We start from the raw sequence: 24,709 nt of genomic DNA, 5'->3' as shown, positions 1-24,709 counted from the left end.
TCTCTAAAAAGTAGAGAAAACAATTATATCTTCAAGTTATGACCTTCACACTTGTTTGCTGCTTGCTGTAAATTGCTAAGCCTTATCAAATTTTGCATGGGAGAATGTAAAACAAAATAATATTTTTTTAGGTTTCGTGTATATTCACTTTGAAAAAGAAATGTCCATAAATTACTATATCAATACCATAGAATTTCACTATAATTTATCAAGCTCAGTAACAAATACGGATGTGGGTCCAAAAATAATTTTTGGAGCTCACTAATGTCTTACCTTACTCCTTGGAATCTACCATGAAAAGAAAGGATTTCCCACGTAAATACTTCGCATAGGCTGAGAAAACACTGAGAGACATTCTGAGCTCTCAGTTGGTTATACACAACTCTCTGGGCAAAGCAGGTGTACATAAACAACTATTTTCAAAATTGGAAGAGGTGGGTAGGGCCACCTTGGGTGATTCACTACGTATATGAATATCTTAGAATATCTTATATTCTTGTCAATATTAGTAATTTGAGTATCCAATTCACAAGAAACTATAGATTTTGTATTTGGACATCACAAACATCAAATGCAGATAGTCCTTGTGTAGCTTTATGCAAAATTTTAAAACAAAACAAACATCTTATCTGAACTAATGCTGCATTCAACATGCCATGTGACACATAAAAATTGATATTTAGGATTTTTAAAAACTATTTACTTTTAAATTAGGATATTAATTAATTTATACATTACCCATAAAGTAAACCAAATTTGTTAATTTTAATTATAATCTACAATTTGATACCAAACTTATTGGCATACATTCATAAAACAATAGTTCAATAAAATTTTGAATGTGAGTCTAGAAATGCAATAACATTGCCTTTGACCTGTGACCATAAGAAGGGTAGGGTTAATACAGGAACTTATTGTAATCATAAGTAGCTTAAGTACAATTCCATAAAGTAGGTTAGGTCAAATCTGCCTCATAAATAAATTCACTGGTATTTTATACAGTTTAAATCCAATTACATAAAGTAGTTAGATCAAAACTGTTTACTACAAAAAAGGTTTGTGGTATTTTATATAGCTTAAACCTAATTCCACAAAGTAGGCCTGATTGTTTAGGTGAAATATACCTAATCCATAACATTATTAGTATTTTATATAGTTTAAACCTAATTCCATAAAGTATACCTGACTGTTCAGGTGAAATATGCCTAACCTATAAACTTATTAGTATTTTATATAGCTTAATCTCAGTTTGATAAAGCAGGGTTTATCATATCTGCCTTATACATAAACTCACTGGTACTTTATATAATGTAAACCTGATTCTAAAAAGCAGGTTAGATTAGACATGTCTAATACAGAAACTTTTGTATGTCTTTTAAAACATTTTCTGGTATATTTTATAAGTTGTGTTCACTTAAAATACAGTTTTCAATTTCCTTTTAAACACTGAAATCTACTGAGCTAATGCTTAGAGCTAGCTATGGCGATTAGTGCTTACAAAAATACCTTTAAATGCAGTTTTATGACCAAGTACCTGTTGCTTGTAGAAATTCACTAATGACTATTGTTTAAAAAAAATTAACACTGACTAATAACAGAATGATATAATACTTCTAGCTGTTAAAGAAGTATCATTTTGTTAAAGAACTTAATAACATAACATAGGTTACTTCATTATAAACTTATCTGAATGAAATAAAAAAAAACTTAAATTTTAGTTTCTTCAACATTTTAATACACAATGAACACACTGGTGTTAAATAAGCATATCATAAACCAACACAATGACCAGTTTTCAAAATGAAAAAAGATATAGATATGAAAAAAAGTGCAGTAGAAGTTTACATTTCAAGTCTTCTGATAAGCTTTAGTATTTTAAAGTTTTTATTTCTTTGTTATTTCATAATTTAGTTGACTTGCCAGTTTGTTTTGTGCATGTGTTTTTTAGTGAAATACAATTTTTGTTTCATTACTGTGTGTTCAAAATGTTTGTTTTTTTAGGTATGAGTTATACAATTCGTTAATAATGTTGGAAAGAAATAATGAAAATTCCAACTGTTCTGTTTTTTCTAAAGTAATGTTTTTTAAACTTCACTTGAATTGTATAATAACTTTCTAATCACAAAAGCCCAATATCATTACAAGTTAAATTTTATGTTTACTTACTGCAAAATTCCTTAGATAAATATTATACAAGATCAGTTGAAAATACTATAAATTAAGTATGAAGCACAAAGAATAAACGTGCCTTACTACCATCTAAAGCACTCATAACACAAAGAAAGAAGCAAAAATAATAAGTATTACATTTTACATTATAATAAAAAGATGTAAAATGTTATTGTATGAGAAACAAAACACCATCTATTTCAATTATTAACTTTTTTTTCAAACTGTAATCAACAACCACTTGATAATGCATTAAAAACAATTGTCAGAAATGATGAAAAAACTTAAAATATTTATTTTCATACCTGAACATTAAATAAATATACGTAATCGGAAGAATAACTAACAAGCATTTCCTGCCCATCTGGACTATATGACAAGGAAGTGATACGATGACTGCGACCTCCAAACTCTGGGACAGTAAACCGAGAAATAACAGCTTGTATACCTTCACCAGTGAAACTTCCTATAAAAAGTATGATCAGAAACAAGATTTATAATCATATTAAATCACCTTCTCTAATTAAATACTGTGCTGCAGCAATATCAGTAACTCTCTACATATTACAGTAAGATTATGCTAGCTGAAATATAAGAATTTAGTTCACAATTAAATAATCCCAGTGCCAATGTTTGTTTGTTTTTTAATCTTGTGCAAAGCTACAGGAGGGATATCTGACCTAGCCATCCCTAATTTAGAAGTGTAAAACTACAAGAAAGGAAACTAGTCATCACCACCTACCACCAACTCATGGGCTACTCTTTTACCAATGAATAGTGGGAATGACAATCATCTTATAACTCCCCAGCAACTGAAAGGATGAGCATGCTTGGTGTGACAGGTATTCGAACCTGCAACCCTCAAATTGCAAGCCAAGCATCTTAACCACTCGGCCATGATGGACCTACTCATTGTTAATAATGTAAAATAATAAATTCACAGTACAAGATGTTGAACATCTGATTCACCCACACAAGTTTTAAAAATCAAAATATGTGTTTGTCTTGTCTTTATATATATGTTTTAGTTTATTACTGTGAAAAAAGACATTCATCTAATTAACTGATTATTTTCACAATACTTGGACAATCATACACACTAATTTAAACTAGTCTGTTATTTTGTAACACTAATTGATTTAATCACAATTTTGGTTAACTGATTATTTTACATTATGATAATGAATGTAATTCATCTTCATAAATGATTGATTATATCAATTAATCAGCAAAATATAAACATAGCTAATTACTATTCTAGTAATGCTAAGATTCTCGGTTAAAAACCAAGAAAGATCATTCAGGTAATTTAACTTTGATGAATAGCAAAGAAGTAGGAGAGTGATTCATGAGACGTGCAGATTTTTTCAATCACATTCCACAAATTTTAGTATATTTAGTATATTTTAATAACATCTCACTTCTAACAACACTGTCAAAATAACAAAATGAGAGACTCTGACAAACTAAGATAAAACTGTTCCACTGTCAAAATTAGGCATAAAGATCATGTGTGTACAAATCATTGAGAATCACATAAGACACCCAAATACTACAAAAACTGTAGTATAACAAGATGTGGATTACCAAAAACTAAGCACTTAAAACTGAGCATAATACACTTATTTTTGAAAAGATAAAAGTTTAGGGGCCAAGATGTTGATTTCAACTTAGATGGTAACTATATATAAAACAACATAGCCATAAGAGAAAGAATGGAAGCCAACCAAACTTTCCAATTACCTTTTAATAGTGGAATCCCAAAAGCATACAGATGTGGACATAGTCAAGAGGATGTCTATGAGTTAATCCTTGACTATTTATTGGTTTTTGACCATGTTACATTCATCACATATACACCCTCCTTATTACTGAACATCCCTAATGAATTTATATAATGAATGTATTGCTTAGAAATGTAATAGGCCTAATACTGTCGTATGACATATACTTGTTACTAAGCGAGACCTTGTTGTCATATTACATGACAATGTGTGTTAACAGAGTTTTAACTTAGGTTTCTAAAATTACTTTATTTGTATTATTTAGTTTTAGTTCATATTTCTACAGAAAGCTGCATATAGAAGACACAAAATTATATACAGCTAGAGATAAAGCATCCATAAATCACAGGGACAGCTGTACATGTAGAAAACTGTAACATATTAAGTAAGCCTTGGTCAAATTTGATTTTGTATATTTTATGACATATTTAATTTTGAAACAAATGTTTTGTTTCACCAAACAAAATGTTATCTTTGGGCTAAATCAATACACCATAATTAATAACAATAACACTGTTTTACAATTAGTGATATTCATGTGAGCTATACTGAAAATAATAGACAAATAAGCAGAGAAGAAACTTTTTTGCAATGATGAATTACTAATATTATCAGTAATGCAAAATATTTGGTAATCTTAACATTTCTACCTCTGCATGTTTTGACACCTTGACCACAGAACAGTAATTCTATCACATAAATCATGATCTTGACCAATTTAATACATGCACTCAATCAGATTTTAAATAAAGTAATTAAATAAATTACTAACAATCTACTACTCTGAATTATTTAGCACAAAAGACATGTTGATATCTTTGTCCAATATTCTATTACGTATCAAAATTACATTGTCCACACTTACAGTGAATGATGCATAATTAAAAACAAACTGTTTAAATTACCTTAAACTGCACTTCTACCAACAAATAAAATAACATCAGTTCTATGAGCAAAAACAAACAATTGGTTTTTGTTCTTTTGTCTGACTTTCATGTGTAATTTTCACAACTGACTTTATTATTCTTAACTGAGTGTATGTTTTATCAAACACCAAACTAATTTTCAAATTATCATATTACAAAAAGAGATACATTTTTTATGTTACATGCAATTATAAATATTTTATAAACTCAGGAATAATGTACAAATGTGGCTAGTGAGATATTAAAATAATGCAAGGTCAAATATAACTAAGATGAAAGAACCATTACTGAACAATACGTAGTGTAAGAAATATGTAAACCTTTTGTAGATTCCATTCTTGTCATTGTATCAGAGTACAAGTAATAAATTAAGATTCCATTTGAAATACAACTTTTTGCAATTAAAAAATTAGTTAAGAGCATTACTTCAATAGTGTACCACAAAACACTATATTTTATCTTTTCAAGGAGTCTGCCATTTTAAAGTGGTAATTACATATCTTTTATCTTTTTACCACTGGTGATAAGAAAAACACGAATGGAAAAAAAACTTAACTCCAGTATCAAGATTAATTGCTATGTTTAAATTTCAAGTTACAGATTTTAAAAGATAAAACCAAATATTGTCACAAGTACGTTTGGGAAATATTAGCATCTGAAACACTGTTACCACTAGATTGTAGCACATACATATACATACAAACACAAAACAAAATTAAATTGAAGATGCTATATAAATTAAAAGGTTCTCCAGGGTACAGGCTATAATGTGGAATATAAAATGTGCCCTAAGTTTTGGAGGTAACTGTGGAGATACACTGTCTATTTTTCTTAACCTCCATTCACGAGTATCACACGAAGAAATTCATAAAAATAAAGTTTTCAAAAGAAATTAAAGTTAAAAGAATGAAATGTTGATGCTTAAGCCTACAATGTCCCATATGTACATCATTCTTAACTGCCTGCAAACAGTTGTGGGAAGGCGACTGTTCTCCAAAGTAAAAAAGAAATCAGGTACTACCACTTAGGAAATACTTAACTCCTGGGGTTGGCATTTCAGCCCCCATTATAGTAGTAAAGCACTCATTTATCTTAATTAGTAGCACAGTAAGTAAATTACACTAGTATAGAGTAATAAAAGCCCAAGCAAGTTATTTAAATGAACTATTATATCTCTCAACCACCACCAATTAAGTCCCCAGTAACTACCAATTTTCATACCTTACACAACCCTTTATATACAATAAAGTGTTCATCCTCATAAAAGTAATAGGGGTATGTGTGCTCCTACACTGCTCTCTAGTTTGGCCACTGTATATACATATACATATCTCACACAAGAACAGCATAAAAGATTATTTTGATGTGATTATATGAACATATCTTATGGTGTGTGGTGTGGTAACAGTGTACTTTAGTACCCATATTACCTACTGACATGAATCATAATGCATGTTTCTGAATGCTGAAAGCTGAGAAGCTTTTTTAGGTTTTTACTGTATTTTGTTCCATTCATTTCAGATGAATTATATAGTTGTCTAGTTTTATGTTTTAGGATAAAGAAAAATATGAATATAATTTATGAAAGCTCTGACAAATTTCTGATTACTAAATCAGTATTGATCCCTCTCTCTCAAGAGGTAATTAACTAAGTTAACCTTATCTATACTGGTCTACCTAGCCCAGCATAGCCAAGTGGTTAAGGCACTCAACTTGTAATCCGAGGGCCACGGGTTTGCATCCCTGTCACACCAAACATGCTTGCCCTATCAGCCAATGTTACAGCCAATCCCACTATTTGTTGGTAAAACAGAAGCCCAAAAGTTGGTGGTGATGATTAGCTGCCTTCCCTCTAGTCTTACACTGCAAAATTAGGAATGGCTAGTGCAGATAGCCCTCATGTAGCTTTGCACTAAATTCAAACCAAACTGATCTACCTTTGGTCATCTTGGTCAACTGCTACATACAACTGAATTTAAGCTATATAAAATACCAGTGAATTTATGCATCAGGCAGATTTAACCTAACCTACTTTATGGAACTGTGTTTAGGCTATATATAATTATAATAAGTTTCTGTATTAATCCTACCCTTCCTATGATCACAGATCAAAGGCCATGTCACCATGTTTGTAGATTCCCATTCAAAATTTTATTAAAGTACTATTTTACATATATATTTCTCTACAAGTGGATTTTCTCGTCATCACTGAAAAATTATTTTATGAATAAAGTTTGATATTGTATTGCAAATAATAATTCAACGTTTAGTGTTATACATTAATTACTTTTATAATATAAAAGTAAATATTTTAAAAATTCCAAATTATTGATTTTTGTGTGTTATGTGGTATACTGAATGCAGCATTACTTCAAATTATACATTTGTGATGTCCACATACGAAGTCTGTAATTTCTTATAAATTAGAAACTCAAATGAACAATATTAATGTGTTAAAATATAATGAAGAATCTCCTAACATTTCTATTTTCTGATTTGTTAACATACTTAGTGAATCAACCAAGGGGACTCTGCCCACCTCTTCCATTTTTGAAAATACTTGCTTTTGTACACCTACTTCACCCAGTGACATACATTTAGTCAACTGCAAGCTCAGAATTTCTCCCTAGTGGATTTTCCAGACTCTGTGAAGTATTTATGAGGGAAGCCTTTTCTTTCCATAGCAGATTCCAAGAAATAAGGTAAGGCATAAGTGAACTTGAAAAATATTTTTGACTCAAATGCAGCTCAGTTACTAAGCTTGATAAATTATAGTGGAATCTTGTTATAGTAATTTGATTTTTTGTTATTCAAAATGCATATATATAAACCTCAAAAAATTATTTTATTTTACATCCATCAAGTGAAAAATTTAATAAGGCTTAGCAACTTATGGCAAGCAATAAATGAGTACAAAATTCTAAACTAGAAGAGAAATTATTTTCTATACTTCTTTATCAACTGATCTATTTTTTTAGAAAAGTAACTGAAATTTAAGAATTTATTCATAAATAGTAACAATGTATATATTTATATCATGTATTATTAACAAAATGTGACTGTATTTTACAAAATATTGGTCCATTAGAACAAAGCCAAAACAAGTCACTTTGTAAAGGCCAGTTTTATGTTCTCAAATATGGAAATGTGAGTGAGCATGAACCATATAAGTTTAACTTCTCTAATGTTAGTCAAGCATGGCTGAAAGATCAATAAAATGAAAAATACATATACATGGATGTATAATGTTAAGAGATTTGAGCTATTTAGACTAAACATTTGTAGTTTCATGTTATAACCTGTAGTTATTCTAGAACACAGAAAGCATACATTTTATTTATTTAATTTTTTATGGTTGTTACATGGTCAGCTGAATTGACCAAACCCATACAGAGATACAAAAGTGAAAATAACAAGTACAATACAAAGTTCTTTTTTAACAAATAATGTTTGATAATTATCTGAAGGACACTAGAAGGTTACAAGGATTTTGTCCTGTGAAATTTGATAATTTACTGATGCATAAATGTATTTTTAATCTTAAGATTAAAATTACTTTGCATGTTGGAAAGTCAACATTCGAAAAGAAAAAATGCATAAATCATTATTTAAAAAATCTTAAAACGTAATTTAAAAATTAATATTTTGCATAAGAAAGCCTTGTGATGTGTACTGATGATCTGTAAAATTTCATTATGATGACGTACTGTATTAACAGTTCTAATATGAATACTATAACAACTACAAATTATTTATAAGACTGGTCTCTGGGATGAGACCATGGTGAGAAAGTTAATAATCTATACTTATAACTTGAACATTCCCTATTTAGAATTATATTTATGTCATTAGAAACTACTTTACGAAATTCTTAAAGTTTCCTTTCTGGGCTATTTCAATAAAATAGCCATAAGGTAATGGAACTGCTGCTTTACAAAATTCTTAAAGTTTCCTTTCTGGGCTATTTAAATAGAATAGCCATAAGGTAATGGAACTGCTGATTTGATTAGTACTCATGACGTGGTAACATAAACAATTCTTATTAACAATGACATTTATGCCTCTAGTAACTACTTAAGTTCTTAAGCTCTAATTTTGACCTATTTCAGTAGAATATCCAATATGGGTCTGTGAGAGTTGCTGCTTTGATTAGTACCTACAACCTAGTAACCCACATCACAGGACAAATTTTTTTTATTAATACCCAGAATTAAAAAAAAATATATATATATATGAATTTGCCAGTGAAGTGCTCTAGATGCAAAGCTGTTTGAATGTAAAATCAACTGGTACATACAGACATGGTCAAACTCCTGTGTCTGGAAGAGCTCAAAGAGGCAGTGCTTTTATCAAGTAATGTATCAAAGTTATAAATGGTACAATATAATCCTGATAAACAGAATCAAGGAACTAAATCATGAAGAGTAAGATACTCAACAGAATGAAAGTGTAACACAAAACTCCCTAATGTAGCTTTTTCTTTCACCTCTTAAAAATCTTAATAGTGGTATGACTAGAACCAAATGTATAGAATCTACAAAAAAATGTTTTATTATATACATTACTGTGTTTTTTATACCAAAGCCACATCACGCAACCCACTTTACTTAATGAGGGGAATCAAACCTCTTATTTTAGCATTATAAATCCATAGTCTTACTACTGTACCACTATAGGATATAAAATACTGAACTTCGCAGTTTGTTGTCCTCCAACTAGTTTAGCTTTATTAATCTAAAAAATGCTAATGATTAACTAAAACTTGTATATGTTCAGTCAATAAAATTATTACATACTTCATGCATTTTCTTACCTTCCAGGAGGAATATAACAGTAGTAGTGGAAATTTATGCCTAGAACCTTTTATGCTACACGTCAAGCACATAAAACATAAACTGCATCAAACTGAAGCCCAGTTCTTGTTGAGTGATAACAGTTTAAGATGTTTTCATCAAATATTTCTTAAAAATTATGTTTTCAGTGTAATTATATAGCCTTACATCAAGTTCAATGCCACGTAATGTACATACCATAACTGTAATAATTTAACTATAAAAAGCCTTGATGATGTTAAAAAGTTCTTGATACATCTTATATTTCAAAACATTTTAACTGAAGTACAGTAACACATGTACAGAGTTGTTCAGTTAGCTACATGGGTTTATACCTCTAACTGAGAAGCAATATTTTAAGAGAAACTGTAAATGCTCTAATCTGTTTCCCCAACAATGTTTATATTACATTTTTGTGCTAAATGTGCAAAAAATTTAAATGAATAAAACTGACAAATGAGATGTTTTAATTATATACCTGAATATATTGCAGTAAGTGTTTTTAACATAATTTTGTTAACAAAATAAAACTGTTACCTATAACAAGTATGTTAGTTCTTTGCTTCAATCTCTTATGAAATTTTTTAGAAAGTCTTCAGTCTTGTATTGTTGTTGTTGAATTGCATGTTTATTAAGATGAAATGAAAACTTAATCTGCTACCTCTATTACAGAACAAGAAATAAAAATTATATTTATGATTAATATAAAGATATTAGGTTGTTTGAAAAATAATTGAAGATTTTTATACTAAAATTTGTCATTTATAGGGGTAAGAAACCTGTCCTTTTTACAACTTCATATATTGGTTTGTTTTGTTTTGAATTTCATGCAAAGCTACTTGAGGGCTATCTGCACTAGCCATCCCTAACTTAGCAGTGTAAGACAAGAGGGAAGGCAGCTAGTAATCACCACCCACCGCCAACTCTTGGGCTACACTTTTACCAACAAATAGTGGGATTGATGATCACATATAATGCTCCCACAGCTGAAATGGCTATCATGTTTGGAATTATGGGGATTCGAACTTAAGACCTTCGGATTACAAGTCGAGTGCCTTAATCACCTGGCCTGACTTCATATATATCATTGAAAAACTAAACTTTCTTCTATTAATTGGTACTTTTATTATTTTCTACAACTTTATTTCCAATATTTCAGACCCTTACAATTAATGATGGAAAAAAAAAAGTTTTGTATTATTTTTTGTATGAATTCAAACTGGTCACATCATCAATCAAGCATGAGGTGAAGGAACCACCTACAAATGTACAAAGCAATGTTTGTTTAAAAAGTTTCATTATGGAAATGCGAGTCTTGAAGATAAGGAGAGCAGAGAACTTCCTTTTGCTATTGAAAACAACCAACTGAGAGCATTAGTGGAAAGAAACCCACGCCAAACTGTTCAAGAAATGGCACAAGGATTGGGTGTTAGTATTTCCACAATTCTGAACCATCTTGAGCAAATTGTAAAAGTGAAAAAGCCTAACAAGTGGGTTCCACACAAACTCAGTGAAAATCGGAAAAATTGCCAATTTAAACTGTGCTCTATACTGATTTTGCACATATCACCCATTTTTGGTCCAATTGTCACTTTCAACAAAAAGTGGAACCTTTACAACAACAAAAAGCAATCTGCATGATTTTCCAGCCATGACAAGGCTTCAAAACGCTTCCTAAAGCCAACGCTGCACCAACAGAAGACTATGCTCACTGTATGGTGGTCTGTAGCCAGTATTATCCATTACAGCTTGATCAGCCAGAGCCAGAATATCACTGCAGAGGTTTACTAACAAGAATTGGAAGAAATTCACTGAAAGTTGCATGAAAAAATACCAGCATTAGTCATTTGAAGAAGAACAATCTTGCTTAATGATAATGCTCGACCACGTATGGCTCAAATGGAGCTACAGAAGCTCAACAAAATAGGCTACAAAACACTGCCTCATCATATTTTCTCTCAAGTCCTGTCACCCACCAGCTACCACGTTTTCAAGCATCTGGACAACTTTTCACAGGACAAAAAATTCAACAACAGAGCAGCAGCAGAGAATGGCTTTGTGGAATTTTTGAGTTCTAGGACTTCAGTTTTATCGTCATGGCATAAATAGTCTCATTTCTCATTCGCAAAAGTGTATAGATCCACTTGTTTCCTATTTCAATTAATAAAGTTGCTTTTGAAATTTATAAATTTTTTACCACAGTTAAAAATTTAAATCTGCTATTATTTTTTGAATAACCTAATAACTAGCTTGAGAGTAACAAGAATATCTATATAGCTGAAGGTAGCCAGTAGAAAATGAAGATATTCAGTGACTATGTGATAGATAATCATTATATAAGAAAAACTCCATGCACAGAAGATGAAAGTAGGATACTTTAATTTATAAACATGAATCTGGCCTTTATCACTGCAGCTATACAAGTTAACTGGTTCTTTAAAAACACAAGCTTTGGAAATTTACATAATCAAGTTTCATTAGACCTATGACAGCACAAATTTGCATTTGAATGCAGTTATTTCTGGGTGTACATAAATCATGCTCATTCTGTTTTGAAAAGACTGGACAGTTGAGAGCTCATTTTTGCAATACATTACATAGCTTTTCAAAAAACGTTTTGTTTATCTATTTAGAAAGCAAATGAATTCAGGTTATTATTTACTTAAATTTATTTAAAGTTCTATTGTATATGTCAGGTTATATTGTGTTTACTACATTATTGATATTTTAACCTCATTGTTAAATGTAATTAAACACAATGAATATTTTTAGCCTTTTGCAAGTGTAACAGAATTTATAAACAGTCACTCTGAAAATATTATTTTCTGAAGTCAGAAGTAACCTTAAAATATATTTCTTAAAGATTTGCTACTTTTAAACTCTGTTCTTTTAGCTGTTTTCATAAATGACTACTGTAGAAATTAAATACACCATCTATTAAAATGTTCTAAAAACTTACAGTTACACGTGTGATGTTGCTAAAATTTATGATAAAGACTTCATGTAAAAATATCATACATAAATAAAATGGTTTCTAGAATTATATGTAATTATTTACTGTAACATTATTTTATATTACACAAATAAAATATGAGCACCATCTAATTTCTTTTTCCAATCCAAAGTATTTTATAGTTTTTGTAAGAATAATGTAACAGCTACTACAACAACTAATGCAGATAAATAAAATAATTCACATCTTAAACGTTATTTTTCATTAGTACTTTAAGTACATTTTTAATCAAATGGATTGGCAACTTTTATGGGCTTCATTTCCATGTTAGGTAAGGACAATATAAAATGCTAGAAAAGGTCTTCATCAGATAAAACATGATGAATTTTATGGTATAATGCAGAAGAAGATGTGGCTAGCAGAGTACCATTGAATCTGTAAAAGTACAAAATGATAGATGAAACAGTGAAGGAAGAAGCCTTAGAAGAGAACCCACAAGTAATTAGCCTGCAGGACAACTTCAGATTTTAGTCAGTATTTGGTCTGCATGGAAAGTTTTGTTGCTTTCTTCTGTAGCCACTTTCTTCACTTTTAAAATCTACCTTTACTTGGCATTTTACAGTTTTCTAGGTTCCATTGTTCTCATCAACTTTCACCCATAGCTGCATCCTCCTTCCATGTCACACCCTACAACTCTGTATGTTTAATCATATTAAGTCTGCAATGTCAATTTTAAACATTTTTCTAAACTCTACAGGCAAATGCAGTCCATGAAAGTTTCATCTCTGCCTAGTTGATTTTTATTTAAAGAATAATTTTCAGTATTTTTTCTACTCAAGCATTATATAAAAATTGAAACAATAATATCAAAAAGACACTCAAAATTTCCAAAGTCTCACTATTACTTTATTCAATTTCAGATGAACAACAAGACTAAATTGCATGTACATTTACTAAATGAAGGCAAATGTTATACAGAATAACCATAGACCATATCCAAGTTCTGCAAAACATAACTACAATATTCAAGTAAATAAAGTACAACTAACAATAGCTTTATAAGCCAAAGTAATTCCCATTTGGTAGATTTTATTACTACCACTACTGCACAATAAAAGTAAATGCTTTCTTTAAACAAATAACTCACTATTATAGTAAAGTCAAAATTTAATAAAAGTTTTCACAAGTCTTGCTTGATTATCAAAGTGTTGCATGGTCATCACTTTAAGATCTAACTAAGGCCAATGATGAGTAATACATCTATATAATTAGTGGACTTGCTAATAAATAAGTAAAAGCCATAACTAAATCAAGTCAGATCAGCATACAAGTTACTGCTTATAGCAAAAACACAATGAAACTATTTGCATTCAATTATTATTTTCAAAATTAATCTGCAATAATACAATTCATTCTATAAGTTGATAAATTCTGATACATTAACTCTGAATATATTAAATGCAATATTTTAATTTAATCACTTACTATAATGATTTGACAAAATATTAAAAACTAATAACTATATATTTTTTTTCACAGTTAAAATGGTTGGTTGGTTTGTTCTTTGGCATTTATTGATACAAATCAAGTGGGCTATCTGTACCAAACAACTGGTAAAAAACTAAAATCCTTGTAAAATGCAAAACTTAATCAAGTTAAAACCAAATAAACTTCAAATAGCAGATAAAACATAAATAGAACTGAAAGGGCCAATAGCCCTTAAAAATTCAAAAACATCAGTATGGTGGGCAATGTCACCATCACCAGTGACACTGTCCAATGTCAGGGGTACACCCATGGAAAAAACACATCTAAAATGGTGTCATCATAACAATGACATGACAGTAGAATGTGGGCTATTGGGACTTGTGTGTCACAAAGGCTACACATTGTTGCATTATTCCCAGATAAAAGAAAATGATGAATAAAAAACTGTGATCAATGCACAGCCTAGCCAGGACAACTTCCGCCTTCTGATCTTTATGGAAACAAGACAGCCAAATAAAAATAGAGGGTTTGATCTGTAAAAAGCATATTATCACATAGTTCACATCAAGTCGACTGCCAAGTGATGAGAAGCAGTCTTTAATGCAGGACCATAGTCCGTATATGGTTCAGGCACAGCAGTGATAGCACTAGAGCAGAGAGACTTAGCTCATTCCTGTGAATACCACCAATGTGACCCAGTATCCAGAAAAAAATGGATAGAAATGGATGAGAATGAAAAGCAGGGCAAGTCAGTTTTGAATATCAACAATAACAGGGTGAGAATTAATGTGAAGCAATTCTAAAGCCAATAGAAACCTAAGGAGTCAGTATAAATAGTATAATTTGTGTGTTGCATAGCTTCTATATGATTCAAAGCAAGAGAAATAGCATACAATTCAGCAGCAAGCACAGAAACTGTAAAGGGTATCCTGTGTGCAATCACCAAATCACAACAAACCATGGCATAGCCCACAGAGTCATCTGATTTCAAAACATCCATATAAACTGGAATGAAAGGATGGTTAAAAAGATATTCAAAAAATAAAAGATGATACTTCTGATCAGGAGTATCTGCCATCCTCTGATGACTTAAAGAAAGGTCCCATTTGGAGATGATGATAAGCCATAGTGGGATGGGCAGACCAGTGGAGACAGCAATTTCATCCAAAGGCAGACCCAATTCAGCCAGTTGTGCCTAAATACAAAGGCCAAAAGAATCAATGGCTGACCATCTATTCTGAAAAAACATAGCCCACTGAGGAAGGAAAGCACAAAAGGTTTGAACCATAGAATAAAAAATGTTGCAAGAGGCAGAGGTGTAAAGGAAGTTCAAGAGACTCAGTGTACAAACTCTGGACTGCAGAAGTACTGAAAGCCCCCACTGTCCTGGCAGAACCATGGACCACAGACCCATAGTACTGTTTGGATCAATTGATTGAATGATTGATTGATTTAGTGTTTTATGGCACAAAGCAGCGAGGCTATCTGCACCAAACATCCAGTAAAAATGTAAAAATATAGTAAATGTAGTAAAAGACATAAATGGAAATGAAGGTAAAACAAAAAAGTATAAAACCAATGTTGACACCTAGTCTACAATGTTAAGAGAAAAAGCAGAGTATAAGAAGTTGTAAAGTATTTACTCTAGCAAAATGGTAATGATCATAACCCGCCAGGAAGACTAACAGATAAGTTCAAGAACCACCGTCAGTCACCTGAAGTTGGCATTTCCAGTCCTAGTTCCGGGTTATGTGTCATAGCAGCCAGTATCAAAATGTAAAAAAATAGAAGTTTTAAAAGGCACATAGCAAAATCGCAATAATGAGTAGCCAAATGTCCAATAAAAAGATAAAAGTCAAGTAAATGGAGTAAAATTTGTAAAAGTAAATGAAGGTAAAAACAAAACAGCAATTAAAACAGAAAATGGCGTAAAAACCAATGGTGACATCCAGTCTACAAAGTTGTAAAGTATTTACTCTAGCAAAATGATCCACCATGGACAAGGATACTATGGAAAACAGGTCAAGATTTTATGAATGGATTGAGTAGATGTCTGGACAATACAGTCAGTCACTGCTGCCATGCAATCGGCTATCAATGGCTCACAGACAACAGCAGAGCAGTGAAAGTGGACCAACTGGCATGGTCCAGCTTCCCCTGAGGTACACAGAGTTGGGTGATATCAACCACAGCCAGTCTCCCTCAAAATGAAAGTAAAATGATTGCTGTCCTTTGGGTCATTGTCAACCCCAAAAAACAAAGTGAGAGAAGAGTAAGAGGGAGGAGATAGATCAATAGCAGTAAAAGACTGACTTGGTGCATGAAAATTAGAACTGGTGTTAAATAGATATAGATCATGATCTGAAATAATATACTCTACAGAACAACCCCTCTCACCAATATCAACACCACCCTTGAGTGGATTATGTCCATTAAAGTCCAACAGGATTAAAAAAGAGAGATGGCAACTATTCAACGAAAGCATCAAGGTCTGACTGATCATAGGTATCTCCAGAAGACAAGTAGAGAGAGCAAACGGTGGTATGATAAAAAAAATCACTACTAGTAATGGCCTCCAAAGTAGTATCAAGTAGCAAAGTCAGGGCAGGCACATGCTAACTGATCAGTAGTGCCAATCTTCCATTCAGTCATTCATCAGACAACCTGTCATTTCAGTACAAGGAGAACTGCTAAAAGGTGATTGCAATGGCAGATTTCAGAAACATTTCCTGTAAGGAGAAACACACAGGATGATAACAACCAATCAATTCCTTTATATCATCTATATTCAAACATAAAAACCTCAACAGTTCCACTGTATCACTGTAGTCATTTTTTATTTAGGTGGAAAACTTTTTGGTTCATGACCATGTCATTTTCCTTTAGGAGGAGAAGGTCTTTTGACCTCCATGAATCCTGTTCTGGATCTAGTGAGATTATTCATTCACTGGAATATTTGTCCACCGACAGAGGACGTAAGTGAATAATTGTCCTTCATCTCAGTGCTGAAGAAGAAAATGGACCCAAACACATGTCAGAAGCCAGAGCCAAAGAAACTGGAGTTTGGAAGCCACTGGTATGACTGGTGGGATCAGAGATTTGAGTAGACTTTGACTCACTAGCTCTCTTAACCATGGAGAGCAAAACACTCTTCACATTATTGGAGAAAGATTCTGTTGGAGACACAGAAAGATGTGGCTGTACTCCCACTGTAGCAGTGGAATGGAGTGCAGCATATGTCTGTTTTGGAGTGGTTGACAGTAACTTCTAACCCTCTGTGTAGGAAATATTGTTCACCATTTTTTAAACATTGGACCTAAGACCTCTTTCTCCTCCAACAGATTAGGACAAGAATGAAAGTAAGAGTGGTGTGAACCACAACTGTTAATATACTCGGGTTCAAGTTTGCATTCGTAGGCATTGTGGTCTTTACCACCACAATAAACACACATCAAAGAAGTACAAAAAGAAGTTTCTGAATGACGAAACCACTGACACTAGAAATATCAGAGAGGGTTGGGAATATATGGCCATATCCTATAGTTCAAATAATCTGCCTTGATGGTGGTAGGCAGGTATGGCTATGTAAACATCACAATAAGAACATTTGTAGGCAGCATTATTCCATCTTTACAAGTAGAAATATGGTATACCTGGACCTAAAAATACTCAGAAATAAGGCATTATTCTCAGCAAGATACATCCTTGTCCTCACTGTCATTCAATTCATAAAAGAGTATTCAATAAGGGTAATAATGGTTTATTTTGCCTGTGGGAGTAAAGCAGGCCAGCCTTATAGAAAGACTGGACCTAAAGATACTCGGAAACAAGGCATTATTCTCAGCAATGCACATCCTTGTTCTTGATGCCATTCAATAAGGATAGTAATGGTTTATTCTATCTGTGAAGCCTATAATGGAAACACAGGTGGTGGCATAAACAGTTAGGAGGAGTGCTGTAATGTTACTGTAGCAGAAGGTTCTAGGGGGACTAATCTAGTCAAATGTTATGGGTGGACATACTCTAGAAGTTGTATTTATTTTTTTAATTTTATTTCCCAAAATATTTCATAATACCAGACACCATAGAAAGGTTTAATAGTGGGTAGAACAGAAAGTAGCTCGTATGTCATAGACCAGTGGTTCCCAACTAGGGGTGCGAGATAGCATCTATTGTTTATATTGTCCTGTATATTCAAAAATTACGTGTGATTTTTATTTCTTATTTTTCTTGTTACAGATGTAGTATTTTACATTGTTATGATAAACTATTCTTTCTACTATCACCAGTGCAGATAGAAATCTTAATGTACAACTGTAAACAAACAACACATGAAACATAAACGTGACCTAAATACTCAACACAACTAATTAGGTTAAGTTCGTGAACGCCGTCTTAAAGTGTCTATTATTTATTTATGTTATGTATTCACATGATCGTATACACAATTAATCAATGACATCATGTGATGTATATTCGAGAATGTTCCAGAAAGTTTCGCAGAGTATATAAACCCACGTGTGACACTATGGTAGTCAGTGCATTGTTGATTCTGTGTTCGTGCAAAACAACTTCATTATGTCAAAGAAACGGAAATAGAATGATGATTATATGAAGTTTGGTTTCACTTGCATTGGAATAACTAAGGATCCGCAAAAACCCCAGTGCATGCTTTGTAACGCTGTCCTTTCAAACGCAAATTTGAAGCCATTTAAGCTGCAGGAACACTTCAACAACCAGCATGGTGGAGCAGCTGTTGTAGGCGATGATGTTGAATCTTTGAAAGATAGAAGGGCCCGCTCTGATTCTTGAGCAACCCTTCCAAAATTAGGTTTTATATCTGCTAACAAACCACTGCTGATGGCTTCATACCACGTGGTGTATAAAGTAGTAAAGTCAAAGAAGCCCCATACAATTTCAGAAGAGGTGATAAAACCGTGTGAATTAGAAATGGCTATAATTGTTCTGGGAAAAAAAGCCTCAAACAAGCTTAAATTAGTGCCATTACCAAACAATGTTATTCAAAACCGAATTGGTGATTTGAGTTCAGACATTTTGGACCAAGTTATTGCAGATATCAGGGCTAGTCACTTGAAAATCTCTCTCCAATTAGACGAAATAACTGATGTTGCAAATTGCAGTCAACTCATCGCACTAGTGAGGTATGTCCATGATGGTGCCATAATGGAAGATTTCCTGTTCTGTGAAGATCTGAAAACAACCACAAAAGGGAAAGATGTCTTCCAGTGTGTGGTGAAATATGATTTAGATATACAAATTATTGGTTCTTTGTGTACCAACAGTGCCCCTGCTATGCTAGGAAATAAATCAGGATTTTTTGCATTGATGAAACAAGAGATTCTGCACTTGCAAGGTACTCACTGTTTTCTTCATCGACATGCTTTGGCATCAAAAACATTGCCTCCAAAATTGAAAAAGGTCCTTCACACTTCTGTGAAGACCATCAACCGGATTAGGGGTCACGCTCTGAACCACCGCCTCTTGAAGATTTTGGAAGTGAGCATTCAGTTTTGCTTTTCCACACAGAAGTCCGCTGGCTGTCACGTGGGAGAGCTTTAACGTGCTTCTTTGAACTACGAGAAGTCAAAACTTTTCTGAAAGAACATGACTATAATCTGCCTGGAGAAATAGTATCACAAGAATTCAACCAAATACTAGCCTATTTGAGTGATATTTTCACTCATATGAATGACCAGTGTAGCTCTTCAAGGGAAAAACATAAATATATTGAAGTGTTGTGAAAAGTTAAATGCTTCCAAAGAAAAGTTACATCTTTGGTGTTGACAAGTTAAAAGAGGGAATCTTTCAAATTTTCCATCACTCAAAGAAATGATAGATGAAGATGAGTCCCTAATTCCATGTGTGTGTGAAGAAATTGTGGATCATTTGAAAATACTATCAAAGTTATTTGATGGATACTTTAGAGTAGAACTGGAAACATCTGAAGAATGGATTATGAATCCATACTCCTTCAATTTGGATAATATGTTGAATGATGAAGAACTGAAGGAAGATCTTATTGAACTGTGCACAAATCAAGTTCTTGAAATGCAATTTGAAAGCACAACTTTGGAACAATATTGGTGTTCAGCAATGGACATGTTTCCAAGACTTTGTGAAAAAGCACTAAATGTGCTCATCCAATTCGCAATGACATACTTACGCGAGTTTGGATTTAGTGCCCTATGGTCAATCAATACAAAATCTAGAAATTGCTTGGGTGCACAAGCAGACTTGCAGATTGCTTTCAGCAACAAAGTGCCATACTTTAAAAAACTTGTAAGAAATAAACAGGAACAAAAGAGTCATTAAACTTAAATTGGCTTATGAACATTTGAACATTTCAAATTCAAAGAAATTTCATTTTATGCATGGATGAAAATTTATTTTTTTGTAGGCCACGTAGGGTTTATGAAACGTTTAGTTTGTTGTAATATTTTTTCTTTTCCAAATGTTTCGTTTTTGTTTATATATCATTAAAAACTAATTATAAAAATTTGTTTTGGCCACCTTCACCTTTATTCTTAAACAAATAATTACTGTGAGGGGTGCAAGAACATATTAAAAGTTTTTAGGGATGTGGGGCATAAAAAAGGTTGGGAACCACTGTCTTACACAGTAACTATAGAAGATAAATGAAGCCCTAAAGCTGAAGAGATGCAATGTGATAAAAGGTAAAATTGAGGAAGAGTGTTTAAAATGATCAACATGCCAGCCTGTAAAATGTTCTCTCAATGGTACCAAGATTGGGAAGCCAAAAGATGTCAAATGATAGGAGATGCAATTTAACTCAAGTTCATACTGACCAATGATGATTAAGCTGCACAAGTCAAATTATTAATGTAAACGAAGCGAGATTTGTGGAGTGAGGTTTCCAATATCATATAAACAAAAGAGACATAAGATAGAAGACATTCTTCTGAATGAAAACCTTGATCAGTGAAGATGAATAACACAATTCGAAGAAAAAAAGTAGTTAGTTTCCAATATAGCCCAAGATGTTGGCAGAAAAACTCTTATTATAAATATAAGTATAAAGCATTCTAAGAAGAAAAAGTGCAAGAATTATCAATGGAAAAAATACCTGTCTCCTACACAAAGCAAGCAGTATAATAATGTCTTTTAAAAAAAAAAAGTGAAAAAGTGAAAAGTTGCTAATAGTTTAAGAGGAGGAGAAGCTGAACATATGAACAGACTTAAATACCACCTCAAGTGTTGATATATACTATCACAAAGAATTGTCTATATGATGTAAAAATATGGGTGGTGTAATAAAGGTATGGTAATAATACCAGACACACATACTCAACTGCTCAAAGCTTCAAAATATTGAGGTGAAAATGAAAGTTGTTTTGGAGGATGCCATAAACTTGAAAAATAACGTTCAAATAATACAGCACCACAACCCTCAAGAAATACATCTACGAAAATGCACATATCTTGATGAGGTGAAAGCAAAGAAGGATTCTATAAGGTAAATTCTCTAAACACGAAAGCACCCGAGAGTAGCAAAAGAAGTGGAAAACTCCCGAGACAATGGATCTGAGTGAAGAAGGATGCCACTGACAGGCAAGATCCTACTGAAAATGTCTCATAGAAACATTACTCATAGTGACAGGACATTTTTGGCAAAGGAGAGAAGTAGACATAACAAGAATTTAGGAATTGCAAAGTCAAAAAAGCTTTTAAAAAGTTCCTTGAAAAGTGTTTATCCAAAATCCTGGTTCCACCAGATACAGAGTAAGTGCTATCTAAGACTGGAATTTGTGAACAGACCATCCCAGAGAAGAAGCTAACTGAATCAATGACTGAATGAGAATAATAAAACTGTCTGTAATATATTCATGAAAAATTGATACTAGGAGTGTGTAGGGCACCAACAAACACTTTGTGAAGATAAAAAGTACTGAAACCAGACCAAAAATATGGATCATAAACTGACAAACCAGAATATTCAGAAACTTTCAAGAACAGGTGAATTGGGGCATGCAAGTAAGCATGTTCAAAATGAAAATAATGAGAATCTTACGAAAAATTCTTTGTCAGGGTTTATGTGCAATACAAACTGATATTGAAATGAAAAATGTCCACATAACACTTTTTATCATTTTCAAATCTCCTGGTTTCTTCAGCACTATGAAAACAAAAGGGTAAACATCCATGAAAATATGAAGTACTGTTTGAATTGTCTCTTTCTGTTAAAGGTTTGAAACTTTCTGATCCAAAAGTTGAATACAAACTGGATTAGATGAATGAAGAAAAGAAACTGGAAAGAATAAAAAATGCAAGAGGATGAAAAAACTGGATAGAAAATTCAAACTGAAGAATATGATTAATCCAAGGACCATGAAGCCAAATTTTCAAATATTAGAAAACTATCTGAAGTAACCCATCAAAAGACCAGGCAACAAATGAGGAGTAGGTGATGAAAGTAGTACAGAAGGACAAACATTACTTGTCCATCACATAGAACAGGAATAACAACCAGAAGAAAACAAGAAGCTAAAATTCTACTGAAATCCCACTGGTATGCTTTTCCTGAATGGGGGAAAAAAAAGAAAATACATTTACATGTATATATGTCCAAATACAACTGCAAAAATATAATATAAAAAAACAGCTGAAAGCTAATTTTTCTAAATTCTAGTGTATCACATAATATTCTTGCAGTTTTTAAAAATTTAAAACCACCACACAACAGAGAAATATGTAAGTAGTTTACAACTCATATACATGAATATACTAATGCACACAATCTTGACTATCAGTAAAATACATTGCACCATACCTGTAGCTCTCGTGCCTAACATTCTTCTGTCAAAGATTCTGGCTGTACCATCAGAGCAACCGACACCTAAGTAATAAGGTGTTAATGGACTGACTGCTAAAGAGGTCACAGAACACCGGCAGTTGATCAGAATATCCTGAAAGTTTCATTATTCGTCAGTACTTATTAAACAATGACTTTGGCATGCACACCAAAAAAGCATTACTTGGATCATTTCAATCCTACTAATTTGTACAAGACAAACATGTAATTCAGACATAGATACAGTAAAACTATACTGTTCAAAGTCCACAATGAAAGTATCCAGGAAAATGATACGTTTTGAATTAAGATACAGTAAACATTTCCTTCTTATAAAATTCAAATCTTACTAGTAACTATATTTATAGTTTACAAATAAACTTATCACAATTATAACAAATCTAATAGGTGTAAAGAACTAGAGGACTACTTAATATATGCAAGATATCCCAACTAGAAAATAAGTCAACTAACCATATTAACAACTTAGAATGCATAGTGTATAAACTACTTTCAAACAGAATTGTCTCACTGCATGCACCATGATTTTGGTCGTATCTTTGTGTACTGGCCATAGAGTTTTTACAGATAGATCAATTTTATTGTCTGTGGATACAGCTAAGTGAATTTACTTCCTAGGTTACAAGCTGCACTGAAAAACATGTACTTCCAATAATTTTCCTGTTGAATATAGCTAAATATAGGAGTTTATCAGGTTAATAAAGCAATTATTATTGTTATAGATTTTCTTTTTTAAAATCTGTAAAGTCCATTGGCAGAAAAGTGTGCAGTATGAAGCATACTTAAACCCACTGGATCAAAAGTAATTTTCTTTATTTCTTATACTTGAATAATTACACTTTCCTATTTCTGAAATATTTATCTATTTTTTAATCCTACTTCTATTTTAAATATTGTCTTTGACTACTAAATGCTTAGATGTAAATTTTTACATTTTTAGCATTAAAATGAACGTTAATTAGTTATTTACCTATAAAATCTGTAAGCCTGTTGTTGTCAAGTCATTCTTCCTCTGTCAAAAACTGCACGAGTTTTGGTTCTAACTGTTCTTGATGCAATGCATTCCATGCATCACCTTACCCAAAGTTTTTCACTCTTCCACGTGACTTATCATGCAATTACCAAGGAAAACTAAATAATCCATTTTTCTGTCATAAGCCATATTCTTTTGTTTGAAGTTGTGATGGAATATGTTCCTTTCAGTTGTGGTGAAGTGGGTATTAATATGTTTCAGATCTGAAAACCTATTTGAAAATTCACTTTAATTCTAACAATTCAAATCAATTGACTTACCTTTGAAATATCATAAACCAGAATACCCAAACTGACATTTAGGAAGATAACAGCTTGTCATAATAAAAGACAACTTGTAAGCCCAAACCACAAAGACCTTGATTGTTGTTGTGATAAGAAAGTTTCAGCAGAATCCAGAACAATAGCAACAGGTATTGAACTGAATTTGCTTGGAATTATTTAGTAGAAAAGACCAATCTCTAATAATGTTAAACTAAAAAAAAGCTGAAATTCAGAATTTAAAGTATTCTTCTTAAACGAGTAGCCCTCAGATCTATATTCCTCTGTTTCAAAATATATAAGGGAGAGGTGGCCTGCATGGATATACAAGGGCGTTTATACAAGTTATTAGGTGTGGTCCCAGATGCTGTTTAGATAGATAACCATGATCAGAGTGCAAATGTGCTTGTTAG

The 24,709-nt window shown here is 32.2% G+C and overlaps 1 protein-coding gene across 7 annotated transcripts in view; it reads right to left on the bottom strand.

Annotated features, from left to right (window-relative positions):
* LOC143258428 (DDB1- and CUL4-associated factor 6-like) overlaps positions 1-24,709 on the bottom strand; it is a 126,648-nt gene that overhangs the window by 67,346 nt on the left and 34,593 nt on the right. For all 7 annotated transcript variants that reach the window (XM_076517349.1, XM_076517351.1, XM_076517354.1 and 4 more), the window contains exons 6-7: positions 22,962-23,097; positions 2,475-2,635 (exon numbers count right to left, since the gene is read on the bottom strand). In XM_076517349.1, coding sequence (XP_076373464.1) covers positions 2,475-2,635; positions 22,962-23,097 — 297 coding nt within the window. The remainder of the gene's footprint in view (positions 1-2,474; positions 2,636-22,961; positions 23,098-24,709) is intronic.

Source organism: Tachypleus tridentatus, chromosome 8 (genome assembly GCF_004210375.1).
Source record: "Tachypleus tridentatus isolate NWPU-2018 chromosome 8, ASM421037v1, whole genome shotgun sequence".
NCBI lineage: Eukaryota > Metazoa > Arthropoda > Merostomata > Xiphosura > Limulidae > Tachypleus > Tachypleus tridentatus.
This window is presented reverse-complemented; position numbering and strand designations above follow the sequence as displayed.